Here is a 19,311-nt window from a genome sequence, read left to right on the forward strand (position 1 = left end):
ATTGCCAAAAAAACACAAGAATTGCTTTTTGTATTAATTTGTTTTAGATAAAAGTCCCGAATTTGAAAACATTCAATAGTCAAAAACAGATTAAAATTTATTTATTTATTTATTTGTGGGTGTGTTTTTTGTTTCATTGTTATAAATATTTAATATTTATTTTGTCCTTGTGCCCCTTGTATTTATGAAAATGTCAGAGGACAGTGCCCACATGCCGATTCCATTCGGGGAAAAAAGTGCAGTAACTTAAACTTCCCACAGGGTGGCGTCGGTAATCCTCAACCTGAAACAGGCAGTAAAATAAAATTGATGCTAATCCTCACTTATTGAAATGCACACGATCAGACTCTGGCAATTACCCCAAAAATAGCCACCAGGAGTCCACCATCCACTTCACATCAGCATTGAAAACCAATGTAAATACAGTTTAGAAGCTTTTATGACAGTTTTTCATGCTGCCAAGTCGGACTCGGGAGTTTATCACACTGACCAGCTTCATGCACCGCTGGTAACTCTGGTAGGATGAAATTCAAGACTGTGCACATACTATAGGCCTACACTGTGAATTCTGTAGTTTTTTTTTTCTGTAATGTTTTTTTTCCATGGGTACTTTGGTGTGCATAAATGTATTATTTAATAGAATTAAATGGACTGCTTATATCATTTGGTTATTTAGTGTCCTTTTGGAGTCTCCAAAGGTCCTTGAAGCTTGCAGAAAATCCAGTTTTGTGAGAATCGCCCTTCAATCTGATTGTTTACTTTGCTGGATATAGCAAATTATGACAAAATTAAGGTTTTAACCAAGATGAATGGCTTATTAATTTCACAAAAAGTGCGAGATTAATTAAGTGTGTGTGTGCACGTACATGGTGAGTGTGATTATAATTATAATAATAGTAGTAATAATAATGTATTCGATCAATACATTAATGTATTCACTGTTCAGGGAACTCAGTATTCTGTTACTAAGCTGCACAATGCCAAAAAAGAAAAAGGTATAATACATACAAAAAATGAAAGAGAATGAGCGCCCGGAAACAGCCAAGAGTAGCAAATCACTAAATGCATGGTTAAAACCAGGTACCAGAAGCAAAACACAAGAAACAACACATAATGCAAGATGTTGAAAGTGTTACATCTGAGAGAGCAGTAGAGATCTCTCAAGCAACAACTGAAAGACAGGAGGAGGCTTTAGTGGTAACAACTGACACAGTTGACAAAGTTAAAAACTTAAGGCCAAAAAATCTATATTAAATCTGTGTTCACAAGACTTCTGGGTATTGGAGATTGTAGAATAGAGTTTTTGCTTTAAAATTATGTAAAAATTATCCTGCCTACTCCTTCATATAAAACAATAGAGAGATTTAAATTTTGTAAGACACTTTTTGTCAAGAAACACAGTATGTGTGGAGGCGTGAATCATCATGAATAATGGGTCATTTACACCTAGAAGAAGACAAAAGATTCGCATAATGATCTGTAATGACCTGCATATTAATGAGGCCTTTCAGTCAGGTAGGCTGTGAAAAAAACCCTCTGTGATCATGTCTCAAGCTCATCATGGTGTATATCAAACATACAGAAAAAACAGCAATACTGTGAAATATTATTACAATTTAAAATAATGGTATTCAATTATATACTTTAAAATGTAATGTATTTCTGTGATGAAAAGTGTCTGAACAATTATGTTACCTCTTTGGCATTTCTTATAGCCTTTTAGCTTAAAAGCATGCACATTTGGAGAAATATTGATCGATTCTCATATGTTTGTCAATTTTCTATACAGAGGAGTAATAATTATTCAATATTTATTGTCATCACTGTGAGCGCTGGATACTGTGTTTTCAATTCATACTTGCAGCTGGAGGGCGCTCTGTGCACCTTTAGTCTACAAATTAATCTAAAGAAGAACAGGTCATGTGACATTCCAGGAACTAACAAAGGCTTCCAGAGGTCGCTAACCATGGCTTTAACATACAGATAAACACGTTTGAAGACAATAAATACACGATTGAGACGATGTATGCATGTGTTGACTCAGAATTTGCGTCTGAATAGCGCTGGCTCTGTGGGCGTGGCCGCATTAGCGGATAATGAGCTGAATCACCGGCGTCTGACATGGCTCTCTTTTCATACAGATTACATAAACACAGAAGGTTTGTTTTTGATTTGACTTACACGATTTAAAACCTGACATTTCAACGTCCCTTTAGACATGTCTAATTTTTGTGTCATTAGTATTCACTAAGTTAGTTCATTTTCTGAGAACTATCAGATTGGACTTCGTTCAGAGGGAGACAAGAGATCACGCATCATGTTAGTTTTATTTGTTTTACAAAAAGCACAACATTATGTTTTTACTCTGAGTGTACACAAATAAAAGAAGATATTCCACAGTTTAAAATGGTGTATAACTCTTAATTGTATGTGCAACATTGACAGAGTATTTTGAGTCTCTTTCACACTGGTAAGAAAAAAACCAAGGTGGTATCGCCGGCGTGACCGCCCCACCCGAGGGAGTTAAGGTACACCTTCTTAAGTGCGACGTTACCAGGTGCTGTCCATGGTGGTGGTGCTGAATTGGTTGATATCGATGGCTCGAGAATCGATTATTCACTCTATGCAGGGGCTGCTGTGAAAAAGCGGTGTTCTTTATAAAAGAAGCACTTCAGAAAATAGTTGAAATTGCATTTATCAGGATTCAAAAATAATCCACATTGCAAACTAAATCCAAACCTTGATATTTTATATAATTTAGAAATGAGTGTGAGAACCCGCAACCTCATGGCCAAACATATCGTGCCTCAACCCGCTACACTAACTGGCAGTATGCCTTCACTGGCCGTTGAAAGGGTCATTTATATTATCATAATATATTTTCCATAGTGTCTTCTACTCCTGATTGACCAGCATTATTGGTGTAAATCACTAATTTCTGTTATTGGATGAGCTAATCAATAAAAGTGCAACTTGAGAAAAAACAGAGAAAGAGGAAAGCCCTCAGCTTTACTCCAACCGAAATGGTGCGATTGTGCTGCCGCTTCACGCTGGTTACCTGTCTGTTTGTTTGTTTGTTTGTTTATCGACTGATACATTTCCGGACATATTTCTACTGGGATTTGACATATTTGGATTACTTTCTGGACTACTTTCACCTTCACTCAATAAGATTTGGATGACTGACCTTCCATTTTTCGTGATCCTGTTACACTGATCAGCTACAAGCCCTCTCCATTTCTTTTCATATCCTTCGCGACATCTGATACAGTGAGTCTCCACTCTCTTTATCATTTTGTGGTCCAATCCTCGGTATGGTTGGGTAGCCTTCCCTTCCGTGGATTGTGTGGATGGTGGATTCGATATGGTTCTGGCTAACGTAGTTAAACCAATAAGTTATTGTTGTGGGTCTCATTGGATTTTGGTCATGTCAATGCGTAATCATTTGCAGATTTTGTTCTTTGGTCTTTTTTTGCTTTTTTTGGATGACGTTAATAAAGTGACTTCTCCCGAGACGGCTCTGCAATTTTCTTCTGCTCAACGTAGAACATTAAAAGGATCTCCCTGCTTAGCTCCGGACACTTATAAATGGTGTGAACAACTTGGAATTTTACGCCGACCCCGCTACATACACCGTTCACAGAAGAGACTTCGGACTTATCACTGCTCGTCTTCAAATAGTATTTTTAAACCTCCTAACTCCACCTGGGTACGTCTATTTCTCTCAACCTCATCGTCATCGTAGAGGTGGAGGGTTGGCTGTAGTTTGTCGTGAGAGTATCAAAATATCTAAGATTGAGTTACATGACGTTTTATCTTTTGAATATCTTGCATTGAAAATGACTGGCATAACATCTATGGCTGTAATCTTAATCTATCGACCTCCAAAACTGCATTCAGACTTTTTCTCAGAGATTAGTGAGTTACTTACTCTTGTCTGTGCTAGTTATTCATCTGTAATTTTTCTTGGTGACTTTAATATACATGAACACACTGTACAATGCAATGAATTGATGTCTGTTCTGGATTGTTTCAGTCTAACTCAACATGTAACTTTTGCTACTCACTCCAGGGGTCATATATTGGATCTTATATGTACATCTGGCTTATATAATATTCTTGTTAGTGGAACTGATTTTGCTTTTTCAGATCACAAACTACTAAACTTCAGTTTTAGATTTCCTACATTTAAATCGCCTGTGAAAAAAATGCTCACTTATCGTAAAATCTGTTCTGTGGATCCATCTGCTTTCTCTTACTCTATAAGGTCTTCCTCAAATACTTGAGAAACATGCTCTTGTTAAAACTAGACTGGTTCCATCTGCACGTTTCACCCTGGTTCACTCCGGAACTTCGAGCAATGAAAGCTATGGGACATCGCTTGGAAAGACTGTACAGGAAAACTGGACTCATTGTGCACTCTTTAGCTCTGAAAGATCATTTGCTCAACTACCGTACAGCCCTCAATGATGCAAGATCCTCATATTTCTCTTCTACTATTAAGAATTCTATGTGCAGGCCCAAATCTCTGTTTGCTATGGTCAACAAACTCACTAACCCTCCACAACATGTTATTTCTGGCTCTGAGGTGCTTTTTTCTCATTACTTTTCAGACAAATTGAAGTCATTGACTGAATCCGTTTCCAAAGACACCCCTCATACAGCTGACTCGGCTCACTCAACAAACTCTCTCTCTGCTTTTACTCTCACTACTTCTGCTGTCATAAGTGATCTAATTGTGAAGTCTAATTCCACATCCTGCCAGCTTGATCCTACATCTACTGTTTTGCTTAAGATGTGTGTTCCTAAGGTTGAACCTTTCATAACATATATGATAAACTGTAGTTTAGCGTCTGCCATTGTTCCAGCAGAATTAAAACTGGCTGCAGTGACCCCCATTCTTAAAAAAACGGACCTTGACCATCTAAACATGGATAATTACAGGCCAATCTCAAATTTACCATTCCTCAGTAAAATTCTTGAAAAAGTTGTGGCTTTACAATTGAGATCTTACTTAAACGCTAATGGCCTTTTTGAACCTTTTCAGTCAGGATTTTGCTCTTCACATAGCACTGAAACAGGTCTTCTTCGTGTGGTTAATGACATTCTTCTGTCCACAGATTCTGGGTTAATGAACATCCTGATTCTTCTCGATCTAAGCTCTGCATTTGACACAGTCTGCCATGAAATACTCATCTCTCACCTTTCTGATATCGGTATCACTGGTTCAGCTCTTTCTTGGCTCATTTCCTACATCAGCGACAGAAAATATTATATCACCATACAAGGTTATAAATCTGCCTTTGCTCCAGTCTCACAGGGTGTCCCTCAAGGTTCAGTTCTGGGTCCACTTCTGTTTATAATTTATATTTCTCCACTTGGTGACATCATACACATGCATGGACTTCAATTTCATTGCTATGCTGATGACATTCAAATCTACCTTACCACCAGCTCTGATAGGCTGTCCCTGCCTGACTCACTTACTGCATGCATCAGGGATATCAAGCATTGGATGTCCTTGAATTTTCTTAAACTATATAATAACAAAACTGAAATATTGATGATTGGCTCTGCTACCTTAGTGAAAAGGATGGACCTGTCCTTTGAAATTGACGGGGTTCATGTTAAGCCTTCTTCATCTGTCCGTAATCTTGGTGTCTTATTTGACTCATCTCTATCTTTTGCCTCTCATATTTCCTCTGTCATTAAAAACTCTTTTTTTCCATCTTCGTACTATTTGCACGTCTTCAATCTTCTCTCACTCTAGCTGATGCTGAAATCTCAATTCATGCATTAATCACATCACGTCTGGATTATTGCAATGCTCTATTTCTTGGTCTGCCTAAAAAACTCACAGCAAGGTTACAGTATGTTCAAAACTCAGCAGCAAGAGTTGTCACCTCCACCAGGCGCTCTGCTCACATTACTCCTCTACTGCATGATCTTCACTGGCTACCTGTGGCATCACGTATTCACTTTAAGATATTACTCCTTACGTTTAAGGCATTAAATGGTCTTGCGCCTCCATATCTGTCTGGCCTTACTCTCCTGCCCGGTCCCTCAGATCATCTGAGCTTGGTCTTTTGTCCATTCCTCGTTTTCGGCTGTCCACTGTAGGTGGTAGATCATTTAATGTTAATGCTCCTGAATTATGGAATTCCCTACCCCTTACACTTCGGAACATATCATCTTTGTCTACCTTCAAGAATCAGCTAAAAACATATCTTTTCAATATGTATTATGGATAATGTGGCTAAATCTGGCCTTATGTGTTTGTATTGTGTATGTTGATGTGCAAATGTATTGTATAGCACTATGTGAAGCAACCTTGAGCTATGGAAAGGCGCTATATAAATAAAACTACTTCTTCTTCTTCTTCTTCTTCTTCACTGAGGTTGCCAAGCACCAGCAATCCAGCAGTGGCTCCAGAAAGCGCCCTTTTATCCAATGCGACTGCAGTCAAGAGCTGGTAAAGCTCGAAAAGGAGAAGCTGGAAGTGCTGAGGGGGATCGAGAAGAGTTTACAAGAGGCCAACAACCTAGCCCGGGCCATGCTGTTTCATTAATATATTATATTAATTATATTATACCCAGGGGTTAAATTGGGCCGGGGCTGTGCACATAGGCTTATCAGGGTTCGACATTAACGTTTAAAAGAGAAAAGAGAGTTTTACTTGTCCTGATTAAAACCTCAATAACAAAAATAGCTAGGGAATCACCAAAAGCAAGCATGATTCTATTACATTTAGTGTAAGTGGTGATTGATAATGGATAATAATAATATATATTGTATAATGTACTGACAGATTGAGCTGTTGAGGCCCTCTTGGTCATGTGATGTTAGGTACTATCATATGTTATAAATATAAAAAAACTCCACATTTTGAATTTTTACAGCAGCATGTTTTCTTTGTGCTGCACTCATTTGTTTCAGTTTCTCTTCGAGAGACTGCGATTTCGATTTGGATGCGTTTTTAGTACCTTTATGGATCTTGAAAGAGGAAATGTCATTGCTCCCTATGCAGGCCTCACGGAGCCATCGGATTTCATCAAAAATATCTTAATTTGTGTTCTGAAGATTAACGAAGGTCTTACAGGTGTGGAACAACATCAGGGTGAGTAATTAATGACAGAATTTTCATTTTTGGGTGAACTAACCCTTTAAGGTCTCTTGGGTCGATGCATATTCTTATCTCCTCTGAATTCTTCTTGTGGGTTGCCACCATTGATGATACCTATTCAGTTGAAAGATGTATCAGAAAGATGTATCACTGTCTTGACAAGGATGCAGACTGAAGGCCTTATTTACCACAAAGTTATCAATTCCCCCTACTGACCTCACACTTCATGTTTTCAACCTCGATTTGTTTATTGACTGAAAAACCTCGCTCCACGGTTGCATTTCCATGCGAGAGCATTGGGAGGAGAGACACAACATTCCACAGTGTTTCGTACACCTTTTCTCTTGCTTTTTTTATAGAATAGGGTATCTACCTGACCTGTGACATTGTATCAGGCTTGATAAAATGATCCATAATTGACCTGATAACATTAGAAAGATCAGCAGCCAGAAAAGGAATCATAGGCCGATCTGTTTGATATAGATTCAAGAAAGGTGCAACCTTTGCAGGCAACAGTGGGTCTCTGCACCTTTCTTTGACTGTAGTATAGGATTTAGTTCCGGGGTTAGGGAATTTGCCTGCCTCTACTGCATCCACATTTCTTGAAGTTCGTGAATATATTGATCATTCCCTCTGTAACTGGGACATTCTCTACCTATTTTGTTTTACAGAATTTGAGTGGCATTAGAGGAGATGTTTGTCCGACAGCTTTAGCACAATCCTCTCTTCAGGCAGGGGAATTTTTCAGTAGCCAATAAGCATTACTTAAGAACTGGTCTACATTCCAATTTGAGGCATCTGCACCCTTTTCAAATACCCCATGCAAAATATGTAGGCCACAGCTACCCACAATTAGTAACACAGTATTGACATCTTGTCCAAGTTCCGTTTGTACAAGGTCTTGGAATTGAAAATTAACATTAGGTCCATCCACTGAAAGCTGTACAAGACCTTTGTAATTCAACCCCTCTGTCGACTTGTGGAAGACCTCCACCATATCCTCTGCTGTGGCCCATGAATCCAGAAGTGAAGTAGCGTGTAACGACAGCATCATTGAAAAATCTTAAATGAATGCCCATTTACTTTGTTGGGGTCTTCCAATTCAAGCTTTCATCAAAAAGCAAAACATGTCATTTCTGATGGACAGAATAAGGTCTCTTAAGGATGGATATATTCCTGGCATGTTTGCCTTAGTTAACAGGTGGTACAGGTGACTGCATTTGATTAAGTGATTGCCAGTTGACGAGCTTAAAGAAATAAAAAGGCGCTGAAAAATAGCCTAACCACTACAATACAAAATGCGTGAAACAACGTGACCAAAAAAAAAAAAAAAAAAAAAAGGTATAGAATACATTTTGATAAATGGAAACTAAAATTGAAAGCAACAAACAAAAATCCCTGATATTCCATGACTTGGACAAAAAAAATAAAATTTCCTGACTTTCAATGTGTGGAAATAGAAATTTTAAAATTCCATGACCCGTGGGAACCCTGTATGAACTAATACTTTTGATTTAATACTTGCTCACGCAAGTGGCAAAACATTTAAACATCAGCTTTATGTTTAAAGACTACATGATTGGTAATGTGTTTGTAACTGTCCATAATTAATTTATTTATTTACCAAACGACGGTAATTTTCTTTAAATCTGCCATTTACGGAGACTGTCTGTGGAACTATTTCCCAGTGGTGTTAAGTATTTGAGTAAATGCAGTTAGTTACTGTACTTAAGTATCTTTTTGGCTACTTTGTATCAAGATATTAGCAACTTTTACTCTTTCCTTGACACAAGTGAACAAGTAAATGTATGTTTTACTCCAATACTTACATTACATTTTGCATGGCACCTAATATTTCTGCAGCAGTTTCTGCTATAAAGAAGGCATTGTAGGTACTATATCTTGTATGTTTGCCTTTACTCACCCAAACTTGCCAACAAGGCTACTTTACATGAATGCAAGTGCATTAGCAGTTAGTTGTGAATCACAGGTGTTTGATTTAGGAGATGAGGCAGATAAGGTATCTGTACTTTTATTCAAGTATGATTTTCAGGAACTCTTTACACCTCTGCTCTTTCCAGAGTGACGACTTCTAAAAGAGTTCTCTTTCGAGTGAATCCGCATGTGCTCCTTAAGGTTAGCCATTAATCTGAAACTCTTTCCACACTGATCACACATGAATGGCTTCTCTCCAGTGTGAATTTTCATGTGAAAATATAGTGACAATTTATGTGCGAAACTCTTTCCACACTGATCGCATGTAAAAGGCTTCTCTCCAGTGTGAATATTCATGTGTTCCCTAAAGATTTGTTGCCGTGAAAAGCCATTCCCGCACAGAGTGCAGGTGTAAGGTTTCTCTCCAGTGTGAGTTCTCATGTGGCGCTTAAGGCATCCTTTATGACTGAAACTCTTTCCACACTCTTGACAGGTGCACGGCTTTTCTCCATTGTGAACTCTCATGTGGATGTCGAGGCTTCCTTTACCAATGAAACTCTTTCCACACTGTTGGCAGGCGAATGGGCTCTCTCCAGTGTGAATTCTCATGTGGACTGTAAGGTTTCCTTTATGACTGAAACTCTTTCCACACTCTTGACAGGTGTAAGGCTTTTCTCCAGTGTGAACTCTCATGTGGATTTCAAGTTTTTCTTTTTGTCTGAAACCCTTTCCACACTGTTGGCAGGTATGAGGCTTGTCGCCAGTGTGAATTCTCATGTGGGCTATAAGGTTTCCTTTCTCACTGAAACTCTTTTCACATTGTTGGCAGGTGAATGGACTCTCTCCAGTGTGAATTATCATGTGGACCTTAAGGTTTCCTTTATAATGGAAACTCTTTCCACACTCTTGGCAGGTGTAAGGCTTTTCTCCTTTGTGAATTCTCAAGTGGATTTCAAGTTTTCCTTTTTCACTGAAACTCTGTCCACACTGTACGCAGGCGAATGGGGTCTCTACAGTGTGAATTCTCATGTGGACTTTAAGGTTTCCTTTTTGATTGAAACTCTTTCCACATTGTCGGCAAGAAAAAGGTTTCTCTCCAGTGTGAATTCTCATATGGACTTGAAGGTTTCTATGTCGATCAAAACTCTTTCCACACTGTTGGCAGGTGAAATATCTTTTAGTTCCTTTCTTTTGAGCTCTTTTTCGTGAGGAAGTGTTTTTAGCCCATGTTGATCTTTCTCCAATCATGAAATCATGTTTATCATTATGTTCTTTCTCTTCTTCCCTTTCATTAAGTTCATGGCTAGCCTCTCTCAGTGCCATTAGGTCTAGAACAAAAATAGACAGAAAACAATTTAGACATTTAAAGCATCAAAACCAACAACATGTATGATCTATACCAGGGGTGTCCAAACCTGCTCCTGGAGAGCTACCATCCTGCAGATTTTAGGTCCAACTCCAATCAAACACACCTGAACCAGCTAATCAGGATGTTCAGGGTTCCTTGATAATTACAGCAGGTGTGTTGGAGCAGGGTTGGTACTGAAGTTTGCAGGACGGTAACTCTCCAGGAGCAGGGTTGGACACCCCGGATCTATACCCTACCCTATGGATCAGGGATGGGCAGCTTTGGTCCTAGAGGACCTGCAGAGTTAAGTTTTATCCCTAATTAAATACACGTGCCTGTAATTTTCAAGCAGTCCTCAAGAATAAGGGTTAAATTTTGGGGTTGGGTTAAATTTTGCAGGTGTGTTTGATCAGGGATGGAGCTAAACTCTGCAGAATAGTGTCCCTCCAGAACCAGAGTTGCCCATCCCGTCTATAGATCTTATACTCAATACACCAGTGGTTTTCAAACCTGGTCCAAAGGGACCCACCACTGCACATTTTGTATGTCTCCTGTATTTTTCACATCTGAAGAAGATTATCAGTTGTTAGAAGAGAGCTGACATTGATGGAGGAATTTGCAGACTACTATTCCTGTTCACCAATAAGGCGAGAACCAGACCTGTTTTAAACCTAAATATACTTGAATTAAGTTAATTGAAAAGTGAACTATTCTATTAGTAATAGAAGATATTTGTTGTTATAATGATGTCAGACATAGCACACACAATAGTAGTAGCTTTTCCGGTAGGGGTGCTTTTACTTATCTGAATCAGTACAAAACCTCCAGATCAAAACACAGAAGAAGCAGCAGCAGGAAGAAGCAATAAAAGCTTTGATCAAGTACATGCAAACTAACCCAATCATCTGTGTTATTTTTCTTGACATATTGCATGTTCAGCTATTCATACAACAAAATCTTCTGGGGTCATTAAAGTTTAAAAAAAATAATCAAAAATGCTGGTGATGGCTGGCAACTTAAAAAAACAACAATTAAAGAATTAATTTCCTCAGCACAAAACTTACTTGTAGATGTCCAATACTAGCAGAATCTGTCTAGTACTTTACATGTAACTCTCTAAGCTCTTGATTGCTTGAAATCTGTTATGGAGCCAACCTGTAATCAGTTGTCAGTTTTTTATAAAAACCTAATAAAGGACTATTTTAAAGGCTTGAATATGTGCCACACTTATTGCTGCCAGCTGGTGGCATCATGACCATGAACAATTAATCAGCTCCTATGATTACACATACAACCTCAGCATGATCTATATCAGGGGTTTTCAGTAGGGATGCACCAATACCAGTATCAGTATCAGGCCTGATACCAAGCTCATATACTTGTACACGTACTCGTAAAAATACCCCCAATACCAAAGACTGATACCTCATGTGACGTAACTGACAGAATTTTACATGCACAGAGACACCGACGCAGCGGCAAAAACAACGTCAGCCTCAGAGGTGTAGAAATACTTCAGAATTAATGATGACGGAAGGGGGGGCGCTAGAGAGCAGCACATGGAGTAGGATGCGTTTTGACTTAGCTCCGTCACATTTGTTGAAATGAATCATTTAAAACATTGTTGCTCTTGCTAAATTTGATCACTCAACATAATTAACACGCTGATGATGAATAAATATAAAAAGACTGTCAAAAAGGCTCCGTCCTTGTCGGCCGACACGGTGGAAGTCACTCTAGCAGGTTCGCCTTCAGCCGATGCGAACACCTGCGGTCAAGCTAACTGTGTTAATGAGACCACAGACACCTATGTTTCTCTTAGAGGGCGAAGAAGTGGCTTCACCTAGGGTTATTCTTTTGGCCATTAGAAAGATGGATCGTTCTATGAATGTCCGATTTAATGACTTGGAAGCTTCCCTGTCAGGAGTACAGTCAGCAGTAGCTGCCAACACATCCATATTACTGACTTGAAGAGGCTAGCACTGATTACAAGCGACATCTCTCATCTAGCCAGTATATCACAGGAGAATGCATCTCTGAAGTCCAAGGTAACGGATTTAGAAGCCAGATCTCTTCGACAAATGGTCAAGATAGCTGGTCTTCCTGATAACATCGAGAAGGGCAACCCCACACAATTTGTCTCTGGCCTATTGCCTTCACTTTTGGGATAAGCTAATTTTTAGCGTGGCGTAAAGGTTGACAGAGCTCACCGCATTGGCCCCATTGTGAACAACAGACCACGAGTCATGATTGCCAGGATACATCATGATAATGTTGAGACTAACGGTGCGTTCCAAACGGGATATATCGCCCTCCGAAGGGCACTTATTGAAGGGTCGTTCCAAACCAAAGTGCTCAAAACTGGCCACTTCAAAGGGCCCTTCGGAATGAAGGATTTCGAAGGGTACAACTGATGGTCACTTTGGGCCCCCATGATCCTTTGCACAGGAGGTTTTACGTCATAGAATGGGTACAGGAGGCTCGGAGTTCGATTTTACCTATAAATGTATGTATAGTATTTTTCTATACTACTGCAATATTTATACGAGTTAGATTTGGTACATTATTATGGTCAAAACGACATTGTACTTCAGCAAAAATACTTTACAGCTCCCTTTATCATTTCATTCAAATGTTTCAAATACAGACACAATATAAAATATGGTGCGATAAACCAAAAATAAATAAATATATAAACTAACGTTAAACAAAAGGTGTAGCTTGCACAATCCGAATGGAACGCAGGGTGAGATACTGCAACTCGCCCGTAACCAAAGCCGCTCTCTTTTGATAGTCGTATTAGTATCTTTCCGGACTTTCCAGCAGAGGTGTCTTCCCAACGCAAGCTGTTTGACGGTCCACGGGACAAACTAAGGGCTAAAGGAATACAATATGGCCTGTTGTACCCTGTCTCATCTTCACTCATGAGTCAACATTGAAGGTGATTCATCTGCGATATGAACGCGATATTGCGTAGCTTGTCAGTGATCTACGGCTCTGTCTATTAAATGCCGCTTCATTTGAAAGCAGGTGATGGCGATTTAGCGGTAATCACAGTCGGGACAGTCGTCAATCTCAGTTGGGCCATCTGTATATTTTTTCATTAAATTACTCGACTCAATATATCGACTCAATGTTATTGTTGGAGGGGACTTTAATTGTATATTGGACCCTTTTATGAATAGGCACTCCTAAACCTTCTAACTCAGCTACTGTTCTTAATAACCTCATTCAGTTATTGAATATACTTGATATTTGGAAACTCCATCATCTTACTAACAAGGACTATTCCTTTTTTCCCTAATGTTCATAATTCAAATATACAAGGATTGACTATTTTCTAACTTTTTTTCAAATTAACCTTCAGGATCTTATCATCTAAATATCATATTCTAATATCGCATTTATGAGCACATAAAAATGACCCATGTCCGACTTTGTATTTATTTGGCACTTACAATCAAAATTGTGGCTTTTGGCTTGCAATATTAATGGGTTAGTAATGTAAATTCTGTCATCTACTCACCATTATGTTTTTCCAAACCTGTACAAGTTCTTCTGTTGAACACAAATGTTGGTGATCAGACAGCTGATGGTTTCCATTGACCTCCATAGTGCTTTTCTTCTACTGAGGAAGTCAATGTTTGGTCAAGATTCTTCAAAATATCTTCTTTTGTGTTCAGCAGAAGTAAGAAACTTATACGGGTTTGGGACGACAGCAGAATTTTCATTTTTGGGTCAACTACCCCTTTAATGTTTATTCACACAAATCCAGTGTTGCTAATTTAATTTGTTAGCTTAACTGAACTTATTTCAGTTTGAATCAGAACATAAATAAAAACATGTAAACGACAACCGTGATAATTTTGTCATAACATGTAATTTTCACACCATTTCATCTGCCAGCGCTAATTGATTTCCAACCTGCATTACGACATTTTACAGAGTAAGTTGTGATTATTTTACTAGTCATGGAATGGGAAATGTTATATTAACCTGTTAACAGTGATTTTCTGTGTTCATATATTTAAATAAAGGGTGATTATTTTAATAAGTACCACGTTTTCTTTACTCGTCTTACTCAGCGTGATGTAGCTATGCATGCAGTTATATGCCCTCAAATTTCAAGATACACGGGCATTTTTTGCCCCGACGAGTTTGTCATTATATCATATGATAAAATGTAGTTGTTTTACAATATCACATGAGCAAAAGTGCCATTTTCCCCAAATCAGCACAAATGCAATGTTCCTTCAACTTATTTTTAAATAAAAAATGCGAGTTACATTTTAGACACAGTATTGTTAATATTGTTTTTTCCCTTTATTTCGCTAACGAAAATTTTAAAATGTTGAATAGCAGAACAGCCTCCGTGCAACAGAAGTGTTTTTGTTATTCTGACTGAATCTGCAATTAGAGCGAATGAATCCGAGCTTCGTTCCTGAATGAATCAGTCATTTGAACAAATCGGTTGAATCACACACTCATTAAGACAGTGACTTGCTGCCACCTACTGGCAGATTAGTTTAGTTTCATATTTAAGGTACATTTTAATTAAAAAGTCAAAATCAGAAAAAAAATCCATATTTAAATATTGAATTAAATTTATGTAGACAAATTGTAAATGTTGTGTAAATATATTAATGCCACTTCTCATTCTGTGTCACCTCTGTATTGCAAAGAAGGATTTTGTTGATAATGATTTCATTTGATTGGTAACAGCCATAATGTATAAACTACTAGGCTAGTATTAATTTTTATTTCTTCAGGTCTTAAAAAGCCTTAAATTTGACTTTAAAAAATGTGCAGCAACCCTGAAAGAGAAAAACTAAATAAACAAAGTAAAAATTATTTAGACTGATAAATTTTTCCCCCCCAAGGATTCTATAAATATCACGATATATCGATATCTTGAACTCTTTTGGCCACAATAACCGTGGTGTGAAAAATGCAATATCGTGACAGCCCTATGACAAGGTGAATATTTTCACTGGTTTCATCAAATATTATCAGTTCTCTCTGTTCAAGATGTTTTACACACTTCCCCTGCTGACTCACACATTAAATGGTTATTTATAAAAGAATTATTATTTGCTTGATTTAATGTTCAATTACTGCTATTTATGTTCAGGTATGTTAAAATGTAAATAAAGCACTTCTGAGCATTAAGATGCTCAAAGATTTTTGTTTTTTCATTGTTCTCTATTCAGAAGTAGATGTTGGGTTTAATGTTGCAGAAAATAGTCTCTGTTTCTGTAGAGCTGGACATTTTAGGATCAATGAAACGATGAGAATAAAACCAACCTGTTTGTTCCTCAATATCTTCAATCTTCACGTCTTCAATCTCATCTTTAATAATTATCTCCATATCTTCACTCTCCTCTTTAATAAACTCCATCTTTAAGAAGAATAAACAGAGTTAATGGTCTTCAATGACCTGTTTAGACAAAAAACACTCAAAACTAACACTGCAAATTAATATATATATATATATGAGACGCAGGTTTACTGTTTCTCATCAGTGGATATGAGTTTTACTCACACAAATATCCTTCATTACAGTTAGATAAAAAAATCACAATGTTACATTAAATAGTAAATAATAGTGATGTGACGTTTGACACCGAGGCTTCGAAGCTTGTATCAAAAAAATGAAACATCTCATATTGAAGCACTGTATCGGAGCTTGATTCGTTTTGCTATAACCACGTGATCGGTGACGTCCGAAGCTTCGTTTTCGCACACAACCACGTGACTGCTTCGTATTCTGATTCACATAACGTGAACCCCTTTTTTTTTTTACAGTCTATGGCATGCAACGTCAACTGGCGGCCCGCGGGCCAAATCCGGCCCGCCAGAGATTTCCATCCGGCCCCCCAGAATAATACTGAAATCAGGAATAGCCTTGTAAGAGGAAAAAGTTTAGGGCTTGTCCGAATACCATTTTTGATGAACATCGACTATTCGAAGCTTCGGAGAGAGGGGCTGAACATATTTTTCTCTCTAATAAAGGCAGGAATCTGTGTCTGTATGTCCGTTTGCATTTATATTATTTCGAGAACCGTTCATCCAATCGACTTCACAAGGGAGTGCAGTGTCGAATTTGGTGCAATATAGATGGACACGCGAGACAGCGGGAAGCGGCGCACCTCACGCGGGCAGGGCTTATGCTCCGTGAACGGACACTGCACTAGTGATATAAAACGCACACACAGGTCTGTTAAATTAAGCAATACTTTTAAGGTAGTCTAATATTTTTCTGACTAACAAATTGGCACAGTAAGGGTAGATTTAAATAAAGAAAAACGAAATTTAAATAAAGAAAAAACTAAATTTAAATAAAGAAAAAACGAAATTTAAATAAAGAAAAACGAAATTTAAATAAAGAAAAAACGAAATTTAAATAAAGAAAAACGAAATTAAGTTAAATTAAAAACGAGATCAATTTAGATTGATAATAACGGGTAAAAAATGCTAATACATTTTGTTTCTATTATTCTATTTTACACAATGTCAAAGCAACAAAACACAAGTTCAGACATGCACTTAGGTCCATACAAACTCCACTGTTCTGCGCTCTAGCCAGAGAACACTCCCGTTGCTGGAACCATAGGGCTGGAACACGCGTCGGTTCTATTTCTAGCATGCACGCGTTTTCTGCGTGGCTCGAGCGCGCCTGAGACGCGTGTCTCAGTGTGCAAACTCCAACCTGTTAAATATGGGAGCCGAAATAAAAACGGACACGCCACGCAGGTGAGACGCTCACGCAGCCAGTGTGTCGCCGGCCTTATTCAAGGCGGAATGAGAACCGTTTTTTATTTTTAAATCTAACGAAAAAAAAAGCCTTCTGAAAAGTAGCTTGTGCCATAGCCTGCCTTCAGTCAAGAATGACGATAAACGCGTTCTCTCATTGGACATCTTTTATTGTTTCACGTGCTCATTTTTTCACAAATGTCAAAATTTTCCTTGCCTGGGATTTTCGCACAATTGCGTGACAGTGATGGACAGCTTGACAGCCTCACAAATATGAAGCCTAAAATATCGCTATCGCCCCCTGGTGGCTTGCTGCAGTACAGGTAATATGTAAAAAATAACATAAATTTGGAATTAGAATTAGTATATCAAATAATAACATATTAGGATACAATTCAAATTTTATTTTATATTACGAGTATCTGGCCCTTACAGTGTCTGCAGTGAAAATTTCTGGCCCTTGGACAAATATAGTTGATGACCCCGGTCTATGGTGAACCCTTGCGCAGATGTGAAGTGTCATTTGCTTTTTAGCAAAAAATATGCCATAATACAAATAAATATTTACATTGTTCAGTTTGTATTTATTCCCAGTTCATACTTCATTCTATGACAATCATTTATTTTTATAATATATGCCAAAGCTTGCCTATTTGTCCCCCCAAATTTTATTCAGACTCAATTATTAATTGTGTAAGTGAAATGACACGTGAAAGACTTTTTTTTATGTATAATAATAAATTACATTGTTTTATACCCTTTTCATAGCACAAACTGATTTATTACATGAAACTCCAAAAATAGCTGCGTCGTCTGGGACGCAAAGGCAGTTTTTTCCACCTTTTGACCACAAGATGTCGTTAGTGTGCACTGTGTTGAAAAGCTTCGAGAAATAAACCTTTTTACGATACACTTGAGAGGAAAGCCTCGGTGCTTCACAAAGCTTCATTTCGCCATCACTAGTAAATAAACTCATTTCACATCGCTTGTTTAAAACAAAACACACAACTATAAATCAATGAACTGTTTCTATCGATTAAAACAGCTTAAACTCTTAAAACAAACCTTTCTTCAGCAGAATCACAGCAGATGCAGGAGCGCGGCGCAGTCTTATGACGTCATGCCGTCACTCCAAAATAAAAGTCCTGTTCAGACGCTGCATTGTCTACAATCACAGAAGTGCACTGATTGTTTTACCAGATTATATTTGAATTAAAATTAAAACAGTGACAAATATGATACAAACAAACGTGTTGAAAGGGTTGTACGAGTTCATTCACGTGTCTGTCCAAACTGAAACACAATTTATCTCTCAAGAATCAGTATAAGTAAAATAAGCAAAGTATAAATGTAGTTTATTCAATGCCAAAAAATATTGCTAAAAGGTTCAGTACAATTAAAAATGAAATTTTCACACATTTGTAATTAAATCAATAACAAGTAAAGTCATTAGTGTGAGTCGCTGCCCATTTAGCAAATGAAATTGTGATGTGGACGCTCTTAAAAGAGACTCTGTGGTTCTCTGATGTCGAGTCTAGAGCGATCAAACACAGCTGTAAACGTCAAACTTCACAGCATGCAGACTCCTGAAGGTCTGCCCCATTTGACACACACACACACACACACACACACACACACACACACACACACACTTCAAAGACACTTCTAGATATTGTAGTCCATCTAGGTAGTGTTTCATATTAAATTTCTCCTAATGACTTTGGTGGACATCTCAATATCACAGAATGCATTGTATATTGAGCATAAATGGACACAAACTTACTAGTTGACTCCCCTCATGCAAATGAACTCACTTTCAAACAAAATAACCCTCACGTGAGATCCCACCCGGCTCCAGGCCTCGTTCCCTTCAAGCCATGCGCAACTTCCTCGTCAACCGGCTCAAATTAAGGGTGCGAGGCGTCGTCATTTTCTTTATTCAATGAAGATTACAACTTCAGCACCATCTGATCAAACCATCAAGCATTTCTCCTGAGACTGAATATCTAGAAGCTCCTCAACAGCTCAGGCATTTGCTTGTATCGTTTGAACACTAAACAGTGATTTAGTATTAAGATAGTGAACCTCTTTATTAACAAAGGTGCTTTAGAGAGAGAAACTGATGGTTCTTCCAGCTGGTTAAACGACTCTT

The 19,311-nt window shown here is 38.0% G+C and overlaps 1 protein-coding gene across 1 annotated transcript; it reads right to left on the reverse strand.

Moving 5' to 3' along the window:
* Positions 1 to 8,549: 8,549 nt before the first annotated feature.
* Positions 8,550 to 18,284, reverse strand: LOC125246027 (gastrula zinc finger protein XlCGF57.1-like). The gene is made up of 3 exons (XM_048156873.1): positions 18,225 to 18,284; positions 15,711 to 15,804; positions 8,550 to 10,386 (listed from the first exon to the last, which is right to left on the reverse strand). Exons 2-3 carry the CDS (start codon positions 15,802 to 15,804, stop codon positions 9,173 to 9,175), a joined length of 1,308 nt encoding a protein of 435 aa, XP_048012830.1. The 5' UTR covers positions 18,225 to 18,284; the 3' UTR covers positions 8,550 to 9,172.
* Positions 18,285 to 19,311: the final 1,027 nt, after the last annotated feature.

This window comes from Megalobrama amblycephala, linkage group LG14, assembly GCF_018812025.1.
Source record: "Megalobrama amblycephala isolate DHTTF-2021 linkage group LG14, ASM1881202v1, whole genome shotgun sequence".
NCBI classification, from domain to species: domain Eukaryota; kingdom Metazoa; phylum Chordata; class Actinopteri; order Cypriniformes; family Xenocyprididae; genus Megalobrama; species Megalobrama amblycephala.

Coding starts and splice junctions, on each gene's coding strand:
- LOC125246027 (XM_048156873.1), bottom strand. CDS start 15,804: ATGGAGTTTATTAAAGAGGAGAGTGAAGATATGGAGATAATTATTAAA. Junction 10,387..15,710: donor AGATATTGAGGAACAAACAG/GTTGGTTTTATT, acceptor TTTTTGTTCTAG/ACCTAATGGCACTGAGAGAG.